Genomic DNA, 23472 nt, shown 5'->3' on the forward strand with positions numbered 1-23472 from the left:
ACCACATTTCCCATTCATCCTTGAAACTGAACTTTCTTGAGAAGTGATCAAACAGCACCTGTTGTTGAACACAGCAATAAGGCCTGAACATGATACTCAAGCTTTGATTCTGGATCAGTTTGTTGGCTTGGACTGGTCAGGAGTCCCCTCCTTCAGAATCTTGATGAGTGAATTTAAGCGAGTATGCGTTAACATTATCTTCTCTTTCATCTGGGAAGAGAAATATATAGATTATCAGGGAATCTTAAACTCTTAATCTGCTGGTTCTAGAAGCCACTTCAGACTTAAGTTAGTGATTGGGAGCTGGCAATACTGCAACACATTTCAAAAGGACATCTGTTCTATTTCTGAAAGAACTTTATACAACAAACCTAGAGAACAATAAGGTGACAGATAAAAAGTTTCATGTGGAAAAAGACCAGCCACTGCTGAGCATCACTGCTTCTAGTCTCCATCCTTCCTAGCCCTTATCACCAGTTTGGTGATAACTCCAAAACCTGGGGAGGAAGACAAGAATAAAGGGGGATAAGAAAGTTTAAAACAGAAGCATTAATCAGGCTTTTCCCTTTATTTTCCAGTAGCAAGAATTTTTTTTTTTTCTAATTCTTTGTTCACAGTAACAAATGTCTGTCTTTAATATTCTGCTAATCACCTTCAAGAGTAGCTCTGGTTGTCAGATTTAGAACAGATGTTTGTGGTAGCTAATTTTCAATAGTTTTTTCAGCTTAGAATAGCCAAACCTAGAACCAAACTTAGTGTTACTCAGAATACAACCTGTACTCAGACTCACAAAGTTATCATGGATAAGTCTTCTGTTGAAGTAAAAAAAAAGAAAAGATATTTCTGCCATAATTTGCATAGCACAAAATCTACTTTTTATGATCCAAGATACAAGAATACACAAAATTCATCAGGAAATTTTGCTTGAACAGGTCACTCTAGAGCCCATTAATCTTATTTGGGTGCTCTTGGACACAGTGAATCATTTTTCTTAAAGATTTTTCTTCAGTCTTTAGCGTTCAACATTTTTACCGTGTGTTGGGGTACAGTTCTCTCTGCATTTATCCTACCTGTGCTTGTTGAGCTTATAGACATGTAGATTGTCTTTCATCAGATTTGGGAAGTTTTCAACCATTATTTCCTTGAACATTTTTTCTACTTTATCTTTCCCTTTTGTACTCCCATTACCAAAGCATATTTAGGTGTGCTTGATGGTGTCCAACAGGTCTCTTAGACTCAGTTAATTTTTCTTCATTCTTTTTTTTTTCTTTCTTCTTCAGATTGCAAATCTCATCAGTCTATCTGCAAGTTCGCTGATTCTTTGCCCAATTCAGATCTGCTGTTAAGCCTCTCTGGTGAATTTTTCATTTCAGTTGTTGATTGTACTTTTGGTTTTTTTTTATTTTACTTATTTTTTTATACAGCAGGTCTTATTAGTCATCAATTTTATACACATCAGTGTATACACTTCAATCCCAATCTCCCAATTCATCACACCACCATCATCACCCGCCGCCGCCACTTTCCCCCCTTGCTGTGCATATGTTCTCTTGTTGATTGTATTTCAACTCCAGGATTTCCATTTAGGTGTTGTTTGTTTTTTAAGCCCTTTTAAAAAAATTTATTACTATTTTTTAATCTTTGGCTGCGTTGGGTCTTCGTTGCTGTGCATGCGGGCTTTCACTAGTTGCGGTGAGCGGGGGCTACTCTTTGTTGCAGTGCGCAGGCTTCTCACTCCGGTGGTTTCTCGTTGCAGAGCATGGGCTCTAGGCACATGGGCTTCAGCAGTCGTGGCTCACGGGCTCTAGAGCACAGGCTCAATAGTTGTGGCACACGGGCTTAGTTGCTCCGCAGCATGTGGGATCTTCCTGGACCAGGGTTCAAACTCGTGTCCCCTGCATTGGCAGGCAGATTCTTAACCACTGCACCAATAGGGAAGCCCCTTTTGCAAATACTTTTAATTGCTGCTTTGAAGGCTGTGTCTGCTAAGTCCCAACATCTGGGCCTTTTCAAACAGTTTCTGATGCCTGTATTTTATCCTGTGTATGGGTCATACTTTTCTTTGTATATCTCCTAATTTTTATTGAAAACCAGACATTTTAGATAACATATTAAAGCAACTTGGGATATTAAACATCCCCCTACCTCCACCCCATGTCCTGGCTTGTAGTGGTTATTTTTTGCTTATCTGTTTAGTAGTTGGCTTGACTATTTCACTGATGTCTATTTCCTTCACAGTGTGCAGCTTCTGATGTCACTCTTCGGAGGACACAGCCTTGGAAATGTGCAGTCACCCTGGGATGACAGTGGATTTAGCAGGGCCTTCTTTGACTCTTTTTCCCTGAGCTCTGTGTAAACTGGATGCCTTTGTTGATAATCACACCCAGCTATTAGCCTTCACTAATTTCTGGCTGACTGCTCTGTTTTGACAGTGCCCTGGGACATAAATTGCTCCACAGTCTAATCCAATTAAAATCAGACCCATTTATACAGGGGTAGACTTTAAGGCCAGTCTTCTTTTGTTCCAACCCCAGGAGGGCTCTTATTTTAGCTGTCTGTTTCCCTGATTTTCTCTTATAAATTTCTAACTTGTCCATGGTTTAGCTTACTGTTTATATGGACTATTAGCTTCCTCTTAATTGCTCACCACCAAAATCTCCATTGTTTTGGGTAGAATCCTTAGACTTGAATATCCCCACACCCTGTTCCAAATAAAGTTAGTTCCCTTAGGAAAGCTTCAGAGCTCTTTTTTTTACAATCTACCTCTTAATATGGGCTCCCAAGCTGGGGTGAGGTAGTGTCTCTCAGAGTAACACCCCTGCTTTACCAGCAGGGTGCTGGGCAGAGGCAGTAGCTTCTGGTCTTCTCTGCTTGCATCTGTCAGCATGAAGCCTCTGCCCTACAAGCAATCTGGGACAAAAGTGACTGGGTTCCTAGTACTCTTAGCCTGTTGTGCCAGTGGTAGAACTTGCACACTACAAATGGCTGTTCTTGCCTAGAATAAGGCTTCTGATGAGAAATGCTGGTAGCCTGCCCCTCCTGGGAAGATACCACAGCCCTAAACTGAGAGCTAGGGGAAAAGGACCCCTGTGCTCTTGGCTGCATTCGCCCAGATGGAGCCTCCCTCCCTCTGAGCTGGAGGGGCAAGGGAGGGAGGGAGTAGGTTGTGGCTCAAATGCCACAGGTTTTCACTGCTCCTACCAAGGTTTAGTAGATTTTCTTCAATAAATATCTTCATTTGCTTTAAGCCTTGAGGAAAATTTTCACAGACTTAAGATGGCTGTTTTCTTTATAATTTTCTTTGGTTATGGCTGTTTTGTTGGGGAGGGGTCCATGCAGCTCCTCGGGCCACCATTCTAGAAGTTATCTCCCATACAAATTATTTCTAACCACAGTATTTACTGACCCTGCTCATCAACTTAGTTGCTCAGAACAAGGGTAGGCGAACTATGGACTGCAGGATAGCCTGCTGCCCATTTGTTTTAATAATGTTTTATTGCTACAAAGCTATATCCATGTGTTTATATACCGTCTATGGCTGCTTTTGCACTACAAGAGCAGAGATGAATAGTAGAGACTGAATGGTCTAGCTTAAGACATTTGTCATCTGGTCCTTTACAGAAAAAGTTTGCCAATTCCTGGCTTAGAACATGGTTTCATGAGCTTACTTAATTATGCAAAAAAAGAAAAAAAAAAATCACTGTTCCCCTGTCCTAAAAGTTACTTAAACTTTGAAAAGTAAATGCCCTGGTTACTAAATGTGTAATTACCGAGGAATAAACTATTAACAGTGCTAAAAACAAAACCAACAGTAAATTCTAAGGTTGTTCTTCCCACGGTAGTAAAGTTATAGCCAAATTTCCACTAAGAATAAGCCAGCAAGCTACTGAAACAAAGTTTCTTTCTTCAACTGGAAACCATGAAATGCTAGTAAAGCCCATTTAAGTAAGAATTCTTAGTGATGGTTTCAGCACTCTTTCTCCTCCAAGCTATCTAAGCATGAGGTGCTTGCAAAGAGGAGAGACCTATGAAGGATGATGGTGTCCATACCCAGCAGAGAGGAGGAATAGGAATGTGGAGCTCAGTAGCTCTCCACCTCCTCCTGAACCAGACTTGACAATATGGCTTTACTATTTTGCTTTGTGTTACAAATTCAATAAGGAATGCCAAACCAGGTATAAAGAATTACTGGTGTATTCACCATTTCACTGCCCCTAAATTCACGGGTACAGATAATTAGGAATTGCCTATATTAAAGGAAACACACAACCATCATGAAATTTTACCTCTGCAACTTTTTCTGGTAGAGATATGTTGTGAATATCCATCTCAGATGCGTTTACTATGGCTTTTGTTTTTAAGAGGTAGCTAAATAGAAAATATAGAGAGAAAATATTAGTACCATACCACAGTTATAATTATCAAGGAACCAAACTTGCAATATCTGTCAAGCAAAGATTGCCTTATTGCTTATTTCCATTTCAAGATTCATAATGTATTTTGTAGGAAAAATATTCTCAATTAATAAGTCATCAGAGGGACTTCCCTGGTGGCACAGTGGTTAAGAATCCGCCTGCCAATGCAAGGGAGACGGGTTCGATCCCTGGTCTGAGAAGATCCCACATGCCTCAGAGCAACTAAGCCCGTGCACCACAACTACTGAGCCTGCACTCTAGAGCCTGCGAGCCACAACTACTGAGCCCATGTGCCACAACTACTGGAGCCCATGCTCCACAACAGAGAGAAGCCATTGCAATAAGAAGACCCCGCTGGCCGCAACTAGAGAAAGCCCGCGTGCAGCAACGAAGACCCAACGCGGCCAGAAATAATGCAAAAAAATATATAATTTTTTACATATTAAAAAAATAATAAGTCATCAGAGAGACCCTGTGCCTCATCTCACCCCTTGCCAGCCCAGAATACATGATTTAAAATTATCCTAGGACAAACTAAAGACAAAAAACCAGGGTCATATGAATAACTGTGTTAAGTATAAGCCTCATAACTCTACCAGTAGATGGTGTAGCACAGAAGAAAAGTAACCACGATTGTGACAAATACTGTTGGTTGCCTACCCCAGAGCCATTCCTCAAGTTTTTGTTGCTAACAGAACCCAGATTTTGTTTAGGGCAGCAGTGTGTCCAGTCCTAAAAGATGAATCATAACTGTTCTGGGCCAACTGTGGCAATCTTACTCCCTACTGTCACATATTTGCTTTCCCAGCTTAAGGCAACCACGTGACATAGTTCTGCCAATGATAAGGAAATTTTTGCTGATAAAAAGAGACCATTCCCTGTGTTCCCACACTTAACCATATCCTTTTTCTTCCAGTTTTGGATGCTACTATTTATGGATGTAATGCTTATACTTGCAGCATCCAAGAGGAAAAGGCCAAGAGGACCAGAGATGCTGACCCAGAGCCCTGTCATGGCTGAGCGACTAGAACAATCCTGGAGTGGCCAACTGCCCCACCCTGTACTTGTTAAAGCCACTCTTTGGTTTTCTGTAACTAGCAACCAAATTCATTCTGATACACACAGACATAGATTTATCATATTCCCAGACTCATGCTACCTATACTTTCCCTTTTTTTTAAAAAAATTTAATTTTATTTATTGACTGACTTGGGTCTTCGTTGCTGCGTGCGGGGCTTTCTCTAGTTGTGGCAAGTGGGGACTACTCTTCATTGTGGTGCATGGGCTTCTCATTACAGTAGCTTCTCTTGTTGCGGAGCACAGGCTCTAGGTGCACCGGCTTAGTTGCTCTGCGGCATGTGGGATCTTCTCGGACCAGCGCTCAAACCTATATCGCCTACATTGGCAGGTGGATTCTTAACCACTGCGCCACCAGGGAAGTTCCCTAATTTCTACTTAATCAGAAAGAATATACTGACCTTTGAGTCCAGCTCCTCATTTTGATTAAGAAATTACTTAAAAATCTCATAATGCTTTTCAAATTTATATTAAAAATTTTTGTTACTAAAAGCTTATTTCCCTAAGCAAAAACTCAATTACAGGTTGGCTGGAATAATTACTTAAAACTGTTTCTAAAAAAGATTCGAGGTTACGAATAGCACACATTTAGAGATACTTTTCCCTGTGTCTTTAAACTTAATTCTAAATAGAAATTATTTAAGAATGAACTAGAAATTGAAAGTAAAATATCAATCCATCTCAAGTACACATATCCTGTTGAAAATCAGCATCGAGGGACTTCCCTGGTGGTCCCCGGTTAAGACTCCACACTCCCAATGCAGGGGGCCCGTGGTTCAATCCCTGGTCAGGGAACTAAATCCCGCACGCCGCAACTAAAGATCCTGCATGCCACAACCATCCACACGTGTGCTGCAACTAAGACCAAGTTTAGCCAAATAAATAAATAAATGTTAAAAAAAAAAAAGAAAATTGGCATCGAAGAACAAAGTGTACCTAATGCGCACTGAACAACCTCATGGCAAAGGATGGGCTTTATTTTTAAGGTTGTTTTTACAGAGTCTTAACCACTGGACCATCAGGGAAGTCCCCTATTTATAAGTTTTTTTTAAAAAAAATATTTATGTGGCTGCGTTGGGTCTTAGTTGCGACACGTGAGCTCTTTGTTGCAGCACGCAGGCTTCTCTCTAGTTGTGGCACTTGGACTCCAGAGTGCATGGTCTCAGTAGTTGCGGCACGCAGGCTTACTTGCCCCGTGGCATGTGGGATCTTAGCTCCCTGACCAGGAATCGAACCTGCGTCCCCTGCACTGGAAGGTGGATTCTTAACCACTGGACCACCAGGTAAGTCCCCCCTATTTATAAGTTTTATTGCTCTTATTGTCCATAGCTCAGCTAGAAACACCCATCTAAGTGCATTAAATGAGGAGAATGAAACTTTCTGTTTTATGAATGGAAATTAAGCTTTGGAGTTAAGACATGGACTCAATTCTCAGCTCCTCCACATCTCCAAGCCCCAGTTTTCTTACATTAAGAACTCAGTAAGGGAAAAAAAAAAAAAAAACTCAGTGAGGTAAGCATAGTACAATACCTGACACAAACTAGGTCATCAATGGCTGTTTTTGTTTCTAATAACCAAGAAGAGACTTTGATGGATGTTTCAGTTTGTTGCAATAACAGAAAAGCTTAAGTAAAAAGTAGAATTTATATTTAGAAAGATAAGAAATATCCAAAGTAATTCATGAGAAGGAACAAACAATAGGGAACTTTTTCTGACTTTATGAGGCCACATGGTCATTACTTTTTACTTTTCTTTGTGTATCTGCTTCATTCTTCTTTTTCTGTAGACAAAATTTCTCTGCATTTACATGCATGACATAGAAAATATCTACCCTAAACCTAGAGCTTTCACTTCCCAACTTCAGCACCAGTTCCATCTACAGATGACCAATGTCTCTGGGTCTTTATTTCAAATTCTTAGGGTAAAAAGCCTGATTGGCTTAGCTTAGGTCAGGTCTATTCCTGATCCCATCACCTGGGGGTGGTATCACACAGGATAACAAATATGGCCACAAAGTCCCACACTATGGGAGGGAGACAGGGGCTAGGCACAAACCCCAAAAGTGTCTACTACAGCATTATTTTGCAAAAACTTACCTTCCAAAAGTTCTTGGAATGAAAGAATATCCTCTCAGTTATTCCATGGTATGATTATTAACACATGGTATGATTATGAGACATCCAAAATGATCATAATGTTATAAGACTATGTTTTGGTCCCATTGCCATCTTTTTTGTAAGAAACAGTACCTGGCTTTAGCATCTTCTCTGGTACAAACATTCTGCCTTTTCTGGAAGATGTTTTAAAATTTATTTGATAAAGAATATCTAAGTCTACTTACCACACCATTTTGTCAGTGGAAAGGCAGAAGTGACTTCTCAAGGCAGCAAGGGCAGCATGAGTAGAATACAGATGGAAACCAATGGGAATCTCACAGGAACTACAGAATAAAAGGTTGTACGTGCTGGGAGGAAAAAACAGGATTTGGGTTAAGAAAGAAAATCAGAGAACAAATACAAATCAGAGAACAAAAACAAAAACAAATACAAAATAACTCATGTTATGGACTCATTCCCTTTCTTTTCCTCAAGAAAAGTTAACTCAAGGGCTTCCCTGGTGGCGCAGTGGTTGAGAGTCCGCCTGCCAATGCAGGGGACACGGGTTCGTGCCCCGGTACGGGAAGATCCCACATGCCGTGGAGCGGCTGGGCCCGTGAGCCATGGCCGCTGAGCCTGCGCGTCCGGAGCCTGTGCTCCGCAACGGGAGAGGCCACAACAGTAAGAGGCCCGCGTACCACAAAAAAAAAAAAAAAAAAAAAAAAAGAAAGGTTAACTCAGAGATTATAGATACCCTTGTGGATTCTGGCCACAAAAGCAATCATATAACTGTCATTTCACTGAAGTAATTTATATGTGAAAGCAGAAAAAGAGCTAACAAATCAGATTAACATTTAAACAGGGACCTCCCTGGTGGCACAGTGGTTAAGAATCCACCTGCCAATGCAGGGGACACAGGTTCGAACCCTGGTCCGGGAAGATCCCACATACCGCGGAGCAACTAAGCCCGTAAGCCACAACTACTGAGCTTGCGTGCTGCGACTACTGAAGCCCGCGCGCCTAGAGCCTGTGCTCTGCAACAAAGAGAAGCAACCTCACTGAAAAGCCTGTGCCTAGCAGTGAAGGGTAGCCCCCGCTCGCCACAACTAGAGAAAGCCCGCGGGCAGCAATGAAGACCCAATGCAGCCATAAATAAATAAATTTATTTAAACAAAAAAACATTTAAACATATAAAACTACACATGACCATATAAATTAGCTACCATTAAGCCAATTTCCAGTTAAAGTAAAACAATCAAATCGATTAGGGCTTATTAAGCAATTTATTAATAGAATTCAAATCAGGTTTTGTTTTGTATTTGCAGATATAACAAAAAATTAAAAAATTACCCAGATAAAATGCAAAAGAAAGAAAATAAATCATATTGTCCTAGCAAGCTATTTTATTTTCCTTTATCCTTTGAAAGATTTCTGGATGAGGAATCAGGAAACATGGATTTTAGTTCTAGTTACACCATGTAGGTAAGTCACTTACCTTATTTGCTGGTATATAAGACAAATCCAAATATTATAAAAAATATTTAAGAAAAAATTAACTGTCTCATCATTCATGTACTGAAAGCAATTTAGAGTGGTTTAGTAAGGGAAAAAAATTATCTGTATAAACATACTATATGCAGTAAATGAGTACTAATAAAGTATAATAATTGCATGGCTAAAAATAGATTCATGTCAATGGACACTAAAGACCAAGCAACAAAATATAAATTTACTGGTAAATGAAGTCCCACACCACACATTCAGTATTGTATTTTTGTGACTACATTACCAAGAAGCAAGCCATGAAATAAAGTTGCATTTTTATTAATTCCTAAGTAGGAATTAATTATATCAGACAACCACAGTACCTATAGACAAATGTCTGTAGAAACTAATAAATGGCACAGAGCTGGGACTTCCCTGGTGGCGCAGTGGTTAAGAACCTGCCTGCCAATGTAGGGGACACAGGTTTGTTCCCTGGTCCGGGAAGATCCCACATGCCGCGGAGCAACTAAGCCCATGCGCCACAACTACTGAGCCTGCACTCTAGAGCCTGCAAGCTACAACTACTGAGCGCGCATGCCACAACTACTGAAGCCCGCATGCCTAGAGCCTGTGCTCTGCAACAAAGAGAAACCACCACAATGAGAAGCCCGTGCACTGCAACAAAGAGTAGCCCCTGCTCATCGCTACTAGAGAAAGCCCACACGCAGCAACCAAGACCCAATGCAGACAATAAATAAATAATTTTAAAAGTGTCTTTAAAAAAAAAATGGCACAGAGCAAAATGTAAAGAGATCCCAAAATTATGCTTAGCATGTAACATATAACAAATATTTCATTGAATATTAGTCTGCTAATGGCCCAGGAATGAAAGTTTGCATCACACCAGGTAAAGAACTATGATCATCTGAGTGCCTGATGAAGGCAAAAGGAATACAGAATGGGTAGTGGAAGAGGGTAGTTATAAATACCAGCTATGACCATGTAACCAGTTACAGGAATGTAATTGTCATGAATATCTCCTTATTTTGTTATGAATAGGTTTACATGTATATGTGTGTTTATGTTTTCTTCCCTTTCTTTTCCCTTATGTAACATAAGATGTACTGACTTTTTATTATAGTATTTAAGTATTAATTTTACATCATAGTATTTAAGCCATGAGATATCAAGGAGAAAAGTAAGTATCACTTAAGGACTTTATCTCCTTTTCTGGAGGAGGGTTTAGTGCGTTTTTAGTTGTATGCAAGATAGCTGTAACATGTTAGGAAGAATTACAAGGAGAAAAGTAAGTATCACTTAAGGACTTTATCTCCTTTTCTGGAGGAGGGTTTAGTGCGTTTTTAGTTGTATGCAAGATAGCTGTAACATGTTAGGAAGAATTACAACCTTGTTATTGTCTTTATTTGGAGATTAAGTATGGGTTTAGGAGATGCATGTGGATGCCAGGTTAACACGTAATGATTAAATTTGTGTGTCAGCTTGACTGAGCCAAAGGGTGCCCAGTTATTTGGTCAAATGTTATTCTGAATGTGTTTATGGGGATGTTTTTGAATGAGAGTAATATTTGAATCAGTAGACTGAGTAAAGCAGTTTGCCCTCCTTATCGTGGGTGACCCTCATCTAATCAGTTGAAGACCTGAACAGAACAAAAAGGCTGGCCCTCTCATGAAAAAGGGGAACTCCTCTTGCCTGACTGCCTTGAGTTGCAACACTGATCTTTTTTCCCTGCCTTTGAACTTGAACTGAAACGTTCAGCTCTTCCTGGGTCTGAAGCCTGTTGGCTTTTGTACTGGAAGTTACACCTTTGGCTCATGGATCTCAGGCCTGTGGACTTGGACTAGAACTAAACCTCTGGCTCTCCTGTGTCTCCAGCTTATCAACCTTGTCTCTTGGGACTTCTCATCCTCCATAATCTAGTGAGCCAATTCCTGACAATAAATCTCTTCCTGCTGAGTCCCACGGCTCTCCTTATTCCAAACACATGGAACTTTCTGTTCAGTGTTTTATAAACCATCTAGATCTGTACTGTCTATTAAGAATGCAAGCCACATAAGTAATTTTACATCTTCTATTAGTTTAGCTTCAAAAAAAAAGTAAAAGAAACAGGTAAAATTAGTTTTAATATATTTTATGCTACCCAACATTCAAAAACATCGTCATCAAGGGAATTCCCTGAGGGTCCAGTGGTTAAGACTCAGCACTTTCACTGCCCTGGGCCTGGGTTTGATCCCTGGTCTGGGAACTAAGATTCCCACAGCTGTGCGGCATGGCCAAAAACCAAAAAAAAAAAAAAAAAAAAAAATCAGTACTTTTAAACTATTCAATGTTTTGGGCCAAGTTTTCAAAATCTGGTGTGTATTTTGCACTCACAGCATACTTCAATTCAGAATGGCCACCTTTTAAGTGCTCAATAGCCACCATGTGGCTAGTGGCTACAGTACTGGACAGCACAGTTCTATCTAGATGTGCTTCCCTCTAAGAAGATATTCAGAGAGTTTCTGCCTCTGGCCCCAAATGAACCAGTTCCAAGCAGGCCATCACTCCTTCCCTCTCTGTTTCCTTTGGGTGGGAAGAGGACACTCCTGCAAGGATAGGGAGTGTCTTTCAGTTAGGAAAGAGGAGCTGCAGAACTCTTCCTGATTACTGAGTACAGCAACTAAGAATTCCTATACGAACTCTGTTTAACATTAAAATTGAACCAAACTGTGGTCAGAATGAATTGTCTTGCTGTTAAAACCAACACTGAAAATTGAGTAGCTTTGTACTACTGAATTCAACTGAGTACTTTGTTGTTACTTGTAAATCACACTACAGTCAAGATGCAAAGTTTACCAGGCAATATTCAAGGAACTTTCCACCTGTGTTTTTCCCCGGGTTACAGCAGAATTAGTCCTGCCATAACTTATTACAAATTCCAGGTTAAATGAAAACTTGTAATTCCTAGTTATGTCAAAGGATTGTAGTTTATGGTAAGTGATTCTCACTATACACTTAAAGGTAATTTTCTTCTTTTTCCCCTACTAGACATAACTTTCTTAAACTCACTTCACTTGCACAACCCACTAGGGAGATGTGGCCCTCAGAAAGACCTTAAAACCCTCATGCAAATATCTTTTCCATTTCATTAATACATCAAGTTCGTACAAGACTCAGTCAGGTAAAGGGAGCATCCTTCCAATACACTGTATGGATGGAACAGACTTTTATTCTAGTGCAAGATAGGAATAAACTGTTTTCTCCTCGTACAAGTCGGTTCCACGCTCCTCAGTCTCATTAAGTCAGGGAATGACTAGAGATCTATCTGCAATTCTTAGTACGTACCTGCCTTTGAGCGAACCGTCAATGCCAACTAGGAAGGGAGTCTCCAAAACTACATTATTTGTGACTCCTAGGAAGACAAACACGGGTCAGAAAGACTACCTGTGAGGCATTGAAGGGAAAAACTCTCCCCTCCAGAAAGACTCATCATGGCCACAAAAATCATGAAAAGTGATTCGCCCCCGACCCCTGGCAATGGAGTTAATTTCCTTCCAAATTTTCATCCCGCTTTCCTCCCAGCCGGCTCCCAGCCACCCAGTAAGAAAGCGGCAACGCTTCCCAGACGCCGTGCCCACTCACTGGAGAAGACCACGGCTGCAAGGGACCGCGACAGGTCCCAGGCGAGGTGCACAGAGTCAGCGAGCACGGCGTGGCACTGCGCACACTGGAACACAGCGCATCTCTCGGGCTGGAGCCACCATGGCAGCCGCGGGCCGGACGGCTCCTCCGGCCCCAGCCCGGCGAGGCCGAGTGGCGAAGACCCTTTCACCACCTGCGTGTCCCACTCCATGGACGTCGTAAGAGAAGGTTCATCAATCGTCTTCTTAGCGCCATCACAAAAGTCACCCCGCGGCTGCTTTGCGAAGCGCGAGCGATGCCTCCGCGGCCTAGCCGCCATCTTCCTGCAGCTGGCGCCTCAGTTTCAAAGACGCACCATGCCCCGCCCCAAACTTGGTTCCTGGGTCCTCATTGGACAACGTGAGCCGGGTGGGGCGCTGCCGCGCACTCGTTGCCTGGACACGCCGTTTGGCGCCTTCGTGTTGGTGAGGGGGGATGGTGAAGAACGTGCGTCTGGTGGAGGGGAAGTCAGCCTTTCTATTGGTCAACACCAGGAGACCCCGCCTTTGAGGCATTTTTAACCAATGGAAGTGCAGCTTTCTAAATTTAAACTCTGTAACATTCGGTTTGGTCAACGCTTAGAGCGGCGCCAGAGTTTTGAACGGCGTTTTTGGGAGTGGAGGACCGACCCTCTGCGTGGTCGCCTGGATTGCAGTTCGCCATGACCGTCCCCTCCCTGGAGGAGCTGGACTCCTTCAAGTACAGTGACCTGCAGAACTTGGCCAAGAGTCTGGGCCTCCGGGCTAACCTGAGGGTACGAGGCAAGTGGCGGGTGGGGTAGGACGAGCGGCCTCTACGAGACGCGGTGGGAGGGGACCGAGCGGGAATTCCAAAGGCTGAGGCTGCTGTCCCGGCCGTGGGGCGGTAGATTTGGTTCACAGAAGGGTCCCACTAACTCTGCAAAACCGACAGGGAGCCATAGTTTTCACCTTATGTTGAGGCTGACTTTCCTGGGGACTCACAAAGACACCGACTCCAAAAGGGTTTGTTTGGTTTCGTTTTATTGGAAGTACTCAGTTATACTTATACCAGGGCATCAGTTAGGAAACGCAGGCCCAGAGAGCTAAAGGAATGCTGCATCTAAATGCCGCTTAATTGTTAGGCAGTCGCAGAAATAATTGCCTTGGCTTTTGGAAAACTCCAAACAGCTAACACTTCTGCAAATTGTAACAGCGCCCCAAATCTACTTAAATGGGGGACCTGGAAGAAAGGATGACTTTTAGGGGACCTCCCCCGTGGATAAGTTTTTACAACTCAGCCCTGATTTAGTCGGATCGTTCCTCTATTGATCACTATTGTGGTAGTGTTCTATTCAAAACCGGTGAGGTCTTTGAGACTTCAGAACGTTTGGGGGAAAATGTAAGGGTTCAATTCAGGATTGGGGTTCTCTATATTTTATTTTCCCACATCATATTAACGTGTACCCTGGAGTTTTGTTCTGCAAGCTGTGGTATTTACACGGAGTGAATACCTAAATCAGTCCTCACAGATGTTTTTAAGTGGTTTAAACAAAATAATCAGGGCCCATGCACCTGTTGGGGCTGAATGATAAAGGGCTATCTTTGGAGATATTTCTGAGCTATAGTATTTAATGGCTCCTCAATACTTCATAAACAAAATCTTAATTCCTTGGTTTAAATCTCTTAAATTTTTTTTTGCAATCTGGCTGGAATCTTTTATCCAGTGCAGCATCCAGACTATCCTGGTGCCTTAACACTTGGCACCTTTGTCCATCTTTCTGCCTTTGCTAATTTTAATCGTTTGGCCTCAAATCCCCTTCTCTCTCCCTCTTCTTTATCTGCATGAATAATTTCCAATTACTCATCATAGTCCAACTGAAATGTCATCACTGACCTGGCACCTCGTTCCCTCCTCTTCATTCCCTTGGTCACAGGTCCACCACCCGAGTGATCCTAGGAACCCTCTGCGCCTTTAAGGCAGTATAATTTCAAGTAGTTTTTCTGAGCACTTGCAGGCTTCCACCTGGCACTGTGGTTATTTGTGTAGATACGTTCTCTACTAAAAGTTAAGTTCCTTGAACAGGGATCTCATCCATCCACCTTGGAAGTCTTTACAGCACTAAGTGCAGTACATTTTATTTGGGAGGCGTTGGATACTTATTCAGAGCTACTATTTACAACTGCTTCTTGGGAGCACTGGAACAATGCACCAGAGGGTAACTCCTTTGTGAAGAGTTACTATGGAGGTTTCCTACTTGAGTTCGGCACTCCGTCTAACATGAAGGCCCCACAACCTTTTAGATCTCTGAAGAACTGTTGCAACTTCTATCTTCTTCTGAAAGTCCCACCTATCATTGTCTCTTGAGGAACCTGATTGGGGTAGCCATTTAATCACCTGTTTTCATATAAGTGGTATAGTACAGTATTTTGTGTCACTGCAGACCTCATTGCTTGCCTGGCATACAGCATCTGGTGCATAGTAGGTGTCAACAGATATCTGTTAGAGGTGCTCTTTCCCAGACAAATTTGACTATACGAGGCATTCTAATAACCAACTACAAAAAGACACCTTTGAGATGATGGGAGAAAATTAAACTTGGACTAGGTATTAAATTATATTAAGGTATTGTTAATTTTGTTGCATATGATGGTGGTATTGTGGTTATGCTTCTTTTTTTTTTTTAAAGTCCTTACCTCTTAGCCAAATATTTACAGGTAGAATGTTATGATGCCTGGGATCTGCTATAAAATACTCCAGGAAAAAGAGGGGGAACTAGATGAAGTAAGAACAGCACAATGTTGATAACTGTTGAAACTGGGTGATAGATACATGGGAGTTCATTGTACACATTTGAAATCTTCCATAATTAAAATGTTTTAAGTTACAGTTGGTACAGCTTAAGAGCTCGTTAAATCAATTGCCTTTTTAAAATTCTAAGTGCATAGCAAAAAAATTGAATAAATTGCTCTAAGAAATTATCAAAATTTGATTTTTTAAAAAACTGAACAGAATAAGATTTAAGTAAATTTCACCAGTATGACAAAATTCAAAATAAATTTAGAAGAGAAAATATTAACTTTCTTTTGAGACACTACTCTTTTTAAAAAAATATTTTATTGAAGTATAGTTGATTTACAATGTTGTGTCAATTTCTGCTGTATAGCAAAGTGACTCAGTTATACATATATATATATTCTTTTTCATATTCTTTTTCATTATAGTTTATCATAGGATACTGAACATAGTTCCCTGTGCTATACAGTAGGACCTTGTTGTTTATCCATTCTATATATAATAGTGAGACACTACTCTTAATGGTAAGGCAAAATGAAGGAGTCAGTTACTAAGATTTATTGTACGACCAGGGTCCTTTTCTCACTCTTGCAAGCTTCAATTATAAAACTACCACTATTTCTACCTTCTTGCAGCTCCCTTCCCTCACCTGGCAAAACTCCACACCTGATTAAACAGGCTATGTGCTTAATCCTTGCCTGTACTAACCAGCTGACCCTGGCTGGAGAAAATCCCCTAACTTTGTTGACTGAACTTAATTTAAATGTGACCATAAATTTAATTTATGATTTATTTGATTCTCCTACACTTCCTTGGTAGTCATTAATTTTCCCATTATTGAGGACAGTTATTTCATACCTTCTCACCTTAGATTGGCGCCCTTCCATCACTTGATGACTTTGCCTCATAGGTCATAGAAACATAGATGCAATTAAACTGAGAATTACCTCATCTTTCCATTACCAGACCCACCTGTCCCCGTATCCTTTGCCTTCCACCTGTTATATGTTATGGTAAAAGGCTGTGCCTAAGGGCAGCCTTGCTGTTTGTGCTGGAGATCCCATTCCCCGCTCTGAGGCTACACTCCTGCAGTTATTCCTCTCCGCTGCATTAGTTTCCCTCACTCTGCTGGCTCATTTCCATAATGCGCCCAATCAAATCTTAATGTCATCCATCTTTTAAAAAAGAAACAAAACCCCTCTCCTGACCCACGTCTTTTATCTACTGCCCAATTTCTCTGTTCTTTTCTACTGAAATTGATGTTTTTGAGGCCACCATGCCCTGCACCTTGCAAAGCTTGTGGTCCATCTCTATCTTCACCTGCCATCAGCAGCATTTGGCGTGATTGAACCCTCCCTTCTGCTCAGACCACTCCCTTTTCTAGACTTCTTTGATATTTGGTTTTCTCCTGCCTTGCTAGCACTTCTTTCCAGTCTCCTTTGCTAGTTCCTCCTCTGCTAAATCTCTAAATGTGGCGTATCCCAGGGTTCTCTCTTGGGCCTTCTTTTCTCTAATTGTGCTTCTCCCTTGGTGATCTTATTCATTTTCAGAACTTTAGATTCACCTGGAACTAATGACCCCCAAATCCAAACCTTCAGTAAGACCTCTCATCTGCTGACTTGTGCATTTAAGTGCATCGTAAACAGCATGATCAGGTCAAAACAATGAAGATCTATTCCCCGTGTCGGTAAATGATTGATTCCCCCCTTCACTGCCCACACCCATCCATCCTGGTGAGCTCTTCCTCCCAAGTATCAATACACCTGCAATCTGGCCTTTGTGCCATCTCCAGTGCTGTAAACCTGGGCCATGACACCCTCCTTTCTTGACCACTGCTTCAGGCTGTCTGCTGGTCTCCCTGCCTCTACTCTTGCCTTAAAATAGTATTCTCGGGCTTCCCTGGTGGCGCAGTGGTTGAGAGTCTGCCTGCCAATGCAGGGGACACGGGTTCGTGCCCCGGTCCGGGAGGATCCCGCATGCCGCGGAGCGGCTGGGCCCGTGGGCCATGGCCGCTGGGCCTGCGCGTCCGGAGCCTGTGCTCCGCAACGGGAGAGGCCACCGCAGTGAGAGGCCCGCATACCTCAAAAAAAAAAAAAAAAAAAAAATAGTATTCTCTTGGTAGTTGGGTGATAGTTGAAACTTAGAATATGTCATTTTTCTGCTCAGTTCTCGTCAAATTTTCCTCACACCTAAAATAAAATCCAAACTTCTCCAAATGTAATGTGAGAATCTTGGGTTGATCCTGATTTGGAGGGAAAAATTTTTTTAAGCTAAAACTGGAGACAATTGAGGAAATTTGATTTTAGGCTATGTATCAAAGGATATTAGAAAATTATTACTTTTCCTAGGTAATGCATTAGAGGTTATATAGGAAAATATCCCCTTATTTTTAGGAGATATGGCTGAGGTATTTAGTGGTAAAGTATCATGATGTCTGGAACTTATTTTCAACCAGCCTGGCAAGAAATACCTATGAATGAGAAAGAGAGCAAATATGAGACGATATTAAGGGTTGCTGAATCTACATGAGGAGTATCAGTGTTTACTAGACTATTTTGCCTTTTTATAGACTCGACATTTTTATAATAAAATTTTAGTTAGAAGGAAGAAATCTACACTGCGTGCTGTGGCTGGTAACCCTCTTCTTGACCCAGGTCACCTCTTTGGTCTCCCTGCCCTCCACTCACCCCAGTGTTCACTGTGCTCCCCACACTGGCTTCTCTCTGTCCTTCAAATTCACCAGCCCATCTCTGGGCTTTGTGTTCCCTCTGCTGGGAATGCTCTTCCCCTGCATCTTCACCTACTGCCTCATTCACATCTCAGCTCAAAAGTCACCAACTCTGAGAGGCCTTTCCTGACCATCCTAACGCAGGTTGTCCTCCCCTGCCTCTACCCTGAGCCTCCAGTTTTGTTTTTGCTTCCTAGCACCTAATGTCATACCATTTATTTTTGCTTACTTGGTTAATAGGGTGTTTCCCCAGTAGCCTACCTTTAGAGGTTCCTGGCGGGCAGAGACCTTGTCTGTTTTGCTCACCACTGTCTCTCCAGTGCCTGGAATAGGTTGTTGAGGTAGTGCATGAAAATGTGCTGATGCTAACATCGGCACCTCCAGCTCAGCTCCCCCAAACATCACCCCCCATCATTCCTCCTGCTGTATGCCCTCACCTGGCTCTGCCACAGGCCCTTCATTTCATCACTGTTGCATATTTGAGGTTTTCATGGCATTTTAAGATGTTCTAGAAATCTGTACAACATAGAGCCTATGATTAACAATACTTTAAAATTTGCTAAGAGGTTAGATCTTATGTTAAAGGCTCTTACTACCAAAAAAAAATCCAAAGGGGGCAGTAGGAAACTTGGAGGTGATACATTTAAGGCAGTGATGATGGGTTCACAAGTGTATATTGATCTCCCAGCATATCAATTTATATGTATTAAATATCGACAGCTGTTTGTATGTCAGTCATACCTCTGTAAAGTGATTGAGGGAGAAAAAAAGAAGAACCAAGAATGCCTAAATTCTGCCCTGCCAATCACTCACTTCCCAGAGAAGACCCGAAGAGAGGTTCCAGAAACAACAGCAAGTAGAAAATAGGTCTCTCCTTTATTACTACTAGCCGGTGTGGTGCCTGATATCTTGATGCACAGTGTTCTGGTAAAACTCACAGCCTGAGCACAGCATCTCCTGTGCCCTGAAGCCCAAACCAAATCGGGATCTCTGCCATTCTCATCTGAACATGTGGCTGATGGTAAATGGTAGGAGCAGAGAAGAGACGAGCCTGGTGGCTGGGCCCCCCTTGAGAAGAAACTCTCTGGCTCTCAACTGTATGGCTGGTGGAAGAGGAGGGAATGAGAACCCAGCCATGTGCTTGAGCTTTGAAAGCACAGGAAAACATAACCCATCAGATTAGTATTCTTTCAGGAAAGAACGGAAAGGGCAGTTCTCCTGTGGTGGAAGGAGGAGCTAGGAGTTCCCTTCCCCCGGGGACCTGTAGCCATCCTCCTAAGGCAGCGCCTTTGGCCTTCCCCATCTTAGGACCCCCTCACGCCTCCACACGTGCTTCACCAGCTGCCCAAGCCAGAAACGTAGGCATGATAAATTTCCCTGTTCCTCAACCCTCACATTCACACTGATTCTACTTCCTAGGAAAGTTTTTAATTCATCCATGTGGCCTCAGTCCCGTTCCAGCTCAGGCCGAAGTCGTCTCTGGCTTCCTACAACAGCCTCCTGGCCCTTGCCCTGTCTTCCATCTTGCCCTCACCAAATGCATTCTGCACATTATACAGCCAGAGTAATCATCCTGAGTAATGCAAAACTGGTCACCCACTGCCCTGCTGCAAACTCTGCAGACTGCCTTTGCCCCGAGGGTAAAGTTCATACTCTTTAGAGGCTTAGTAGGCCTAGCAGGATCAGGCCCACTTTCCCAATTCTCTCTCACCATCCCCTCCAACAGCTCCCTGCTTCAGCCCACACTAAACTTTAGTTCTTCAAACTCCACACATTTACCTTCCCATGCTATTTCTTTACCCTTTTCCCTATGTCCCACTCTCTCCTATTTGTCCTTCAGCCTCAGCAGCTAGTGACCTCACATCTTTGTCTTAGGACTGGCATGTCCACTTACCTACTGAAGTCTACCCTAGCGGTCCAGGCTTTGGTGGCCCAGCCCACCTGTGTTCTCACATGACACCTGAGCTTCCTCATATGGGCATTTACCCCACTGTGCTATAATTGCCACTTTCCTCTCTGGCTTCTGCCGTGAAATCTGTGCGGACAGGGACCCCTTCTATCTTGGTTACCCTACTCCTAGCCTGCCCGGATGACATTTGATGAGTACAAGAACAGGAGAAAATGTTTAGTGAATCTTTTGTGCTTATTTGATTTTTGGCTCTACTGATAAGGTCTTTAAACTTTTCTGCAGGCAGACAAGTTGTTAAGAGCCTTAAAAGCCCACCTTAAAAATGAAGCTAGAAAAGAAAATGAGAATCAGGTAAGTAACATTTTCATCACCTATTAAATAGCAAAACAATCAGTTAATAAATGATAAACACAGTTGGTTATGACTTAAGACATGCTGTTTGTTACCAAAGAGATTGTCATTGGTAATTGTAAATCCTTTCATAATTCTTATAAATGACAAAGCTGCCTCTGTAATCTATTGAATAAGATGTTCTCATACAAAGGCAAAGATTAATTACTAGTTGCCACATGTATGCCAAATGGTGTGAATAGGGAGGGAACTGGATTTGAGGTCAGAAAAACCCAGTTAAGTAGCAGCTCTGTCTTTTTTGTATGTGTGACCTTGGAAAACTCAAATCATTTATTCTTAGTTTCCTGGTCTTTGAAATGGAAATAACATATTTTCTGCTGAATTGAGAGTTGTGAGAATCACATGAAGTAGGGACTGTGGAAGTGACTTGTGGGAAACTAAACCACTGCTGATGGGAGGGAGCAGTTGTCATGGCTGCTTCAGACCCACCCCAAAGAGTTCTGACAAGTCTCAACACCTAAATGATCAATGAATGCTTCATTCTTAACTTGAAATACAGGAAAATGTTGAAAGGCCTGAAGGAACTGGGCTTTGGAGGGCATCCATTATATATCTTGAAATGAAGGTAAATGTAAACATGAACTGAGCATCTGAATTCCTTCTCTCTGTCTTTATAGACTCCGTAATTCTCTGTATTCCAGGTTATAAACATTTAAAAACTTTAAATGCTCAAAATTCTTTTTGATTCCAGGTTTAATTAATATAAAATAGACAACAAAATTGATTTTGGATTCCTTTAAGTTTCTATATCAACTAAATCAATATAGATATTTTAATTTAAAAGTTTTTCATGGTTAAGGATACATATCGTAGTGCCATCTGAAATCAGGATTTTACTTTGGGTGGTAATTGATGGGCTAAATTTAAAATGATCTATCATGTTTCAAATTCAGCATCTCAAGAGCCATTCCATTTTGAAAAACTTTCACAAGAGCAGGATGATAATCAAAATTTGGTCAGCTATAGAATTCCTAAGTGGTGAATCTGTCAATAGTGAGCTTAGGTTGGTGGAAGGAACTGACATAGACAGTTTATCTAAAGCTGCAGGAGTCAGCACAGTCCAAATACATGGCAAAGAGATCAGTAATATTATCAAGGACAGACAGATGGGTAAACTTCCAGACCTCCAAATCGTCACCTCGGGAAGTGCACAGGTGTGGGTCACATCTAAGGAGCATGACCTTCTGGATGCCTTGTTCTCCCTCTATAGATTAGCCTTAACTATATGAGTTGGAGCAGCTCTGTATGTAGGTTAGTCTGACTGTGTGCTGGGGACTTGCCGAACCAGCTGTGCCACTTCAGTCTTGGGCTTATACAAGTCTTTACAGTTACATCATGGTGCGTTCAGGAATGAACATATGCTACCTGATCACTGCTGGCCTCCCAAACTAACATACCCTGGTTAAGGTGTGTGGGGTTAAAACAAGACATCTCTGGGAGTCATGTTAATAGATTTCTAAACCAGTTATAGAACCTCTTCTGTACTGTGTTAATGGGGGTAAGAGGGCAATAAGTACTTTTAAAGTGTGTCTGTACTCCAGCAATATGTGTAACCTGAGGGTTACACTTCTGTAGTGAGAACAGTTTCTTTTTCCTCTCTTCTTCTTCATGACTATCCAGGGAGTTGGAAAGTAGGATTCAGATAGTGTCTTTCTACTCTCACGTAAATATCCCTGCTCCTTTGAGTTCAGGCTCACCAATTCTCATCTCTCATCTGTTGACTTCCTTGTTGCTTTCCAGTGTTCACTGTCTCATTGCCTGGCTCATCATCTCCTGTCCTGACCTTACTTTGGGTGAATTCAAAGGTCCACCTGGATGTCCCTTACTACCCTTGCCTCCCTGTTCCTTAAGTCCTGTGACTTTCTTTTCCACTCTTCATTAGCCATCCCCTTCTTTGGGTATACCTTGGATCTTAGATCACTTAGAACTATTATTCTTCTGTAATATTTCACCTCCGTCTAAAAACCTTCCATTTTTTAAGCCTCCTTATTCTTTTACAACCAAAACATTTATTTTATATTGTGGTTCTCAACCCAGGATGTGTGGGAGAATCATTTGTGGAGCTTTTTAAAAACACTGATATTTAGGCCTCACCAAATCCCAGGTAACTAAATTAACTCTCAGAGGGTAGGGTCCAGTCACCATACTGAAATGGACTGACAAGTCAGGATGCAAAGCCCTCTTATTCCCTACTTCCACGTGCAGAGTACCAGTTGTCTACTACCGTCTAAAATGCTGGAAGGTTTCTCTGTAAGGAAGAAGATGACCCTAAAGGAAACATGATACAGAAAACAAATGAAAGCCTTGAAAAATGTCTTACAATAACCTATTGAATTATCAACTCCTGGAATCAAGCTACACAGACGATTCAATTAAGGTTACATAACAAGCTATAAATGTTAACAACTTAAAGAATAGATGACAGAAGTTGAGATAAGGACAGGAGGTGAAGGAAAGTATAAGGATGCTAATATCTGCAGTTTACAGGATATGTGTCTGCAGTCATGGAACAAGAAATAAAGGTTTAAGAATGTTAAAAGCTGCAAAGGTAATAGAGTGAGTAAGTGGTATAAGTCTATTAGGAAGAAGATGGGGAGATGAGAGTGGTACAAATGAAGTAAATCTTAGTACATGAGGCACTGAAAATAGTTATTGAAAATACAAATGAATATCCCATCAGCAAATCATTAGTGATATGTAAGTAACCACTTAACATCAAACCCCAGAAATACGAAGGGTAGGGCAGAGAATGACTTACTTTTCATTATACTCTCTTTAGTATTTTATTATTCTAACTATATGTATGTATTAGTTTATTTCAAAAAATTAGAATTTATGTTTAAAAAGCTACAAAAACACCAAAAACAAATCAAGCCTCTCCTTTATCGTCTCTAGGTAGGATAACATGCTTAATGCCTT

General features: G+C 41.6%; 2 protein-coding genes across 7 annotated transcripts in view; one reads left to right on the forward strand and one right to left on the reverse strand.

Moving 5' to 3' along the window:
- Positions 1 to 114: 114 nt before the first annotated feature.
- OIP5 (Opa interacting protein 5) lies at positions 115 to 13031 on the reverse strand. Of its 2 annotated transcripts, XM_065872736.1 has the most exons (5): positions 12713 to 13031; positions 12416 to 12482; positions 7834 to 7956; positions 4287 to 4368; positions 115 to 210 (listed from the first exon to the last, which is right to left on the reverse strand). In XM_065872736.1, the coding sequence occupies exons 1-5, from the start codon at positions 13029 to 13031 to the stop codon at positions 115 to 117; spliced, it is 687 nt and encodes a 228-aa protein (XP_065728808.1). The 2 variants fall into 2 exon arrangements, with proteins under 2 accessions (XP_065728808.1, XP_065728809.1); XM_065872737.1 differs by lacking the exon at positions 7834 to 7956.
- Positions 13032 to 13337: 306 nt separating this feature from the next.
- NUSAP1 (nucleolar and spindle associated protein 1) overlaps positions 13338 to 23472 on the forward strand; it is a 32188-nt gene continuing 22053 nt past the window's right edge. For 3 of the 5 annotated variants that reach the window (XM_065871603.1, XM_065871604.1, XM_065871605.1), the window contains exons 1-2: positions 13413 to 13505; positions 20425 to 20493. In XM_065871603.1, coding sequence (XP_065727675.1) covers positions 13413 to 13505; positions 20425 to 20493 — 162 coding nt within the window. Of the gene's footprint in view, positions 13506 to 20424; positions 20494 to 23472 lie in introns of those variants that run through there. The other 2 variants (XM_065871602.1, XM_065871606.1) reach the window with 2 other exon arrangements.

This window comes from Phocoena phocoena, chromosome 2 (assembly GCF_963924675.1).
Source record: "Phocoena phocoena chromosome 2, mPhoPho1.1, whole genome shotgun sequence".
NCBI lineage: Eukaryota > Metazoa > Chordata > Mammalia > Artiodactyla > Phocoenidae > Phocoena > Phocoena phocoena.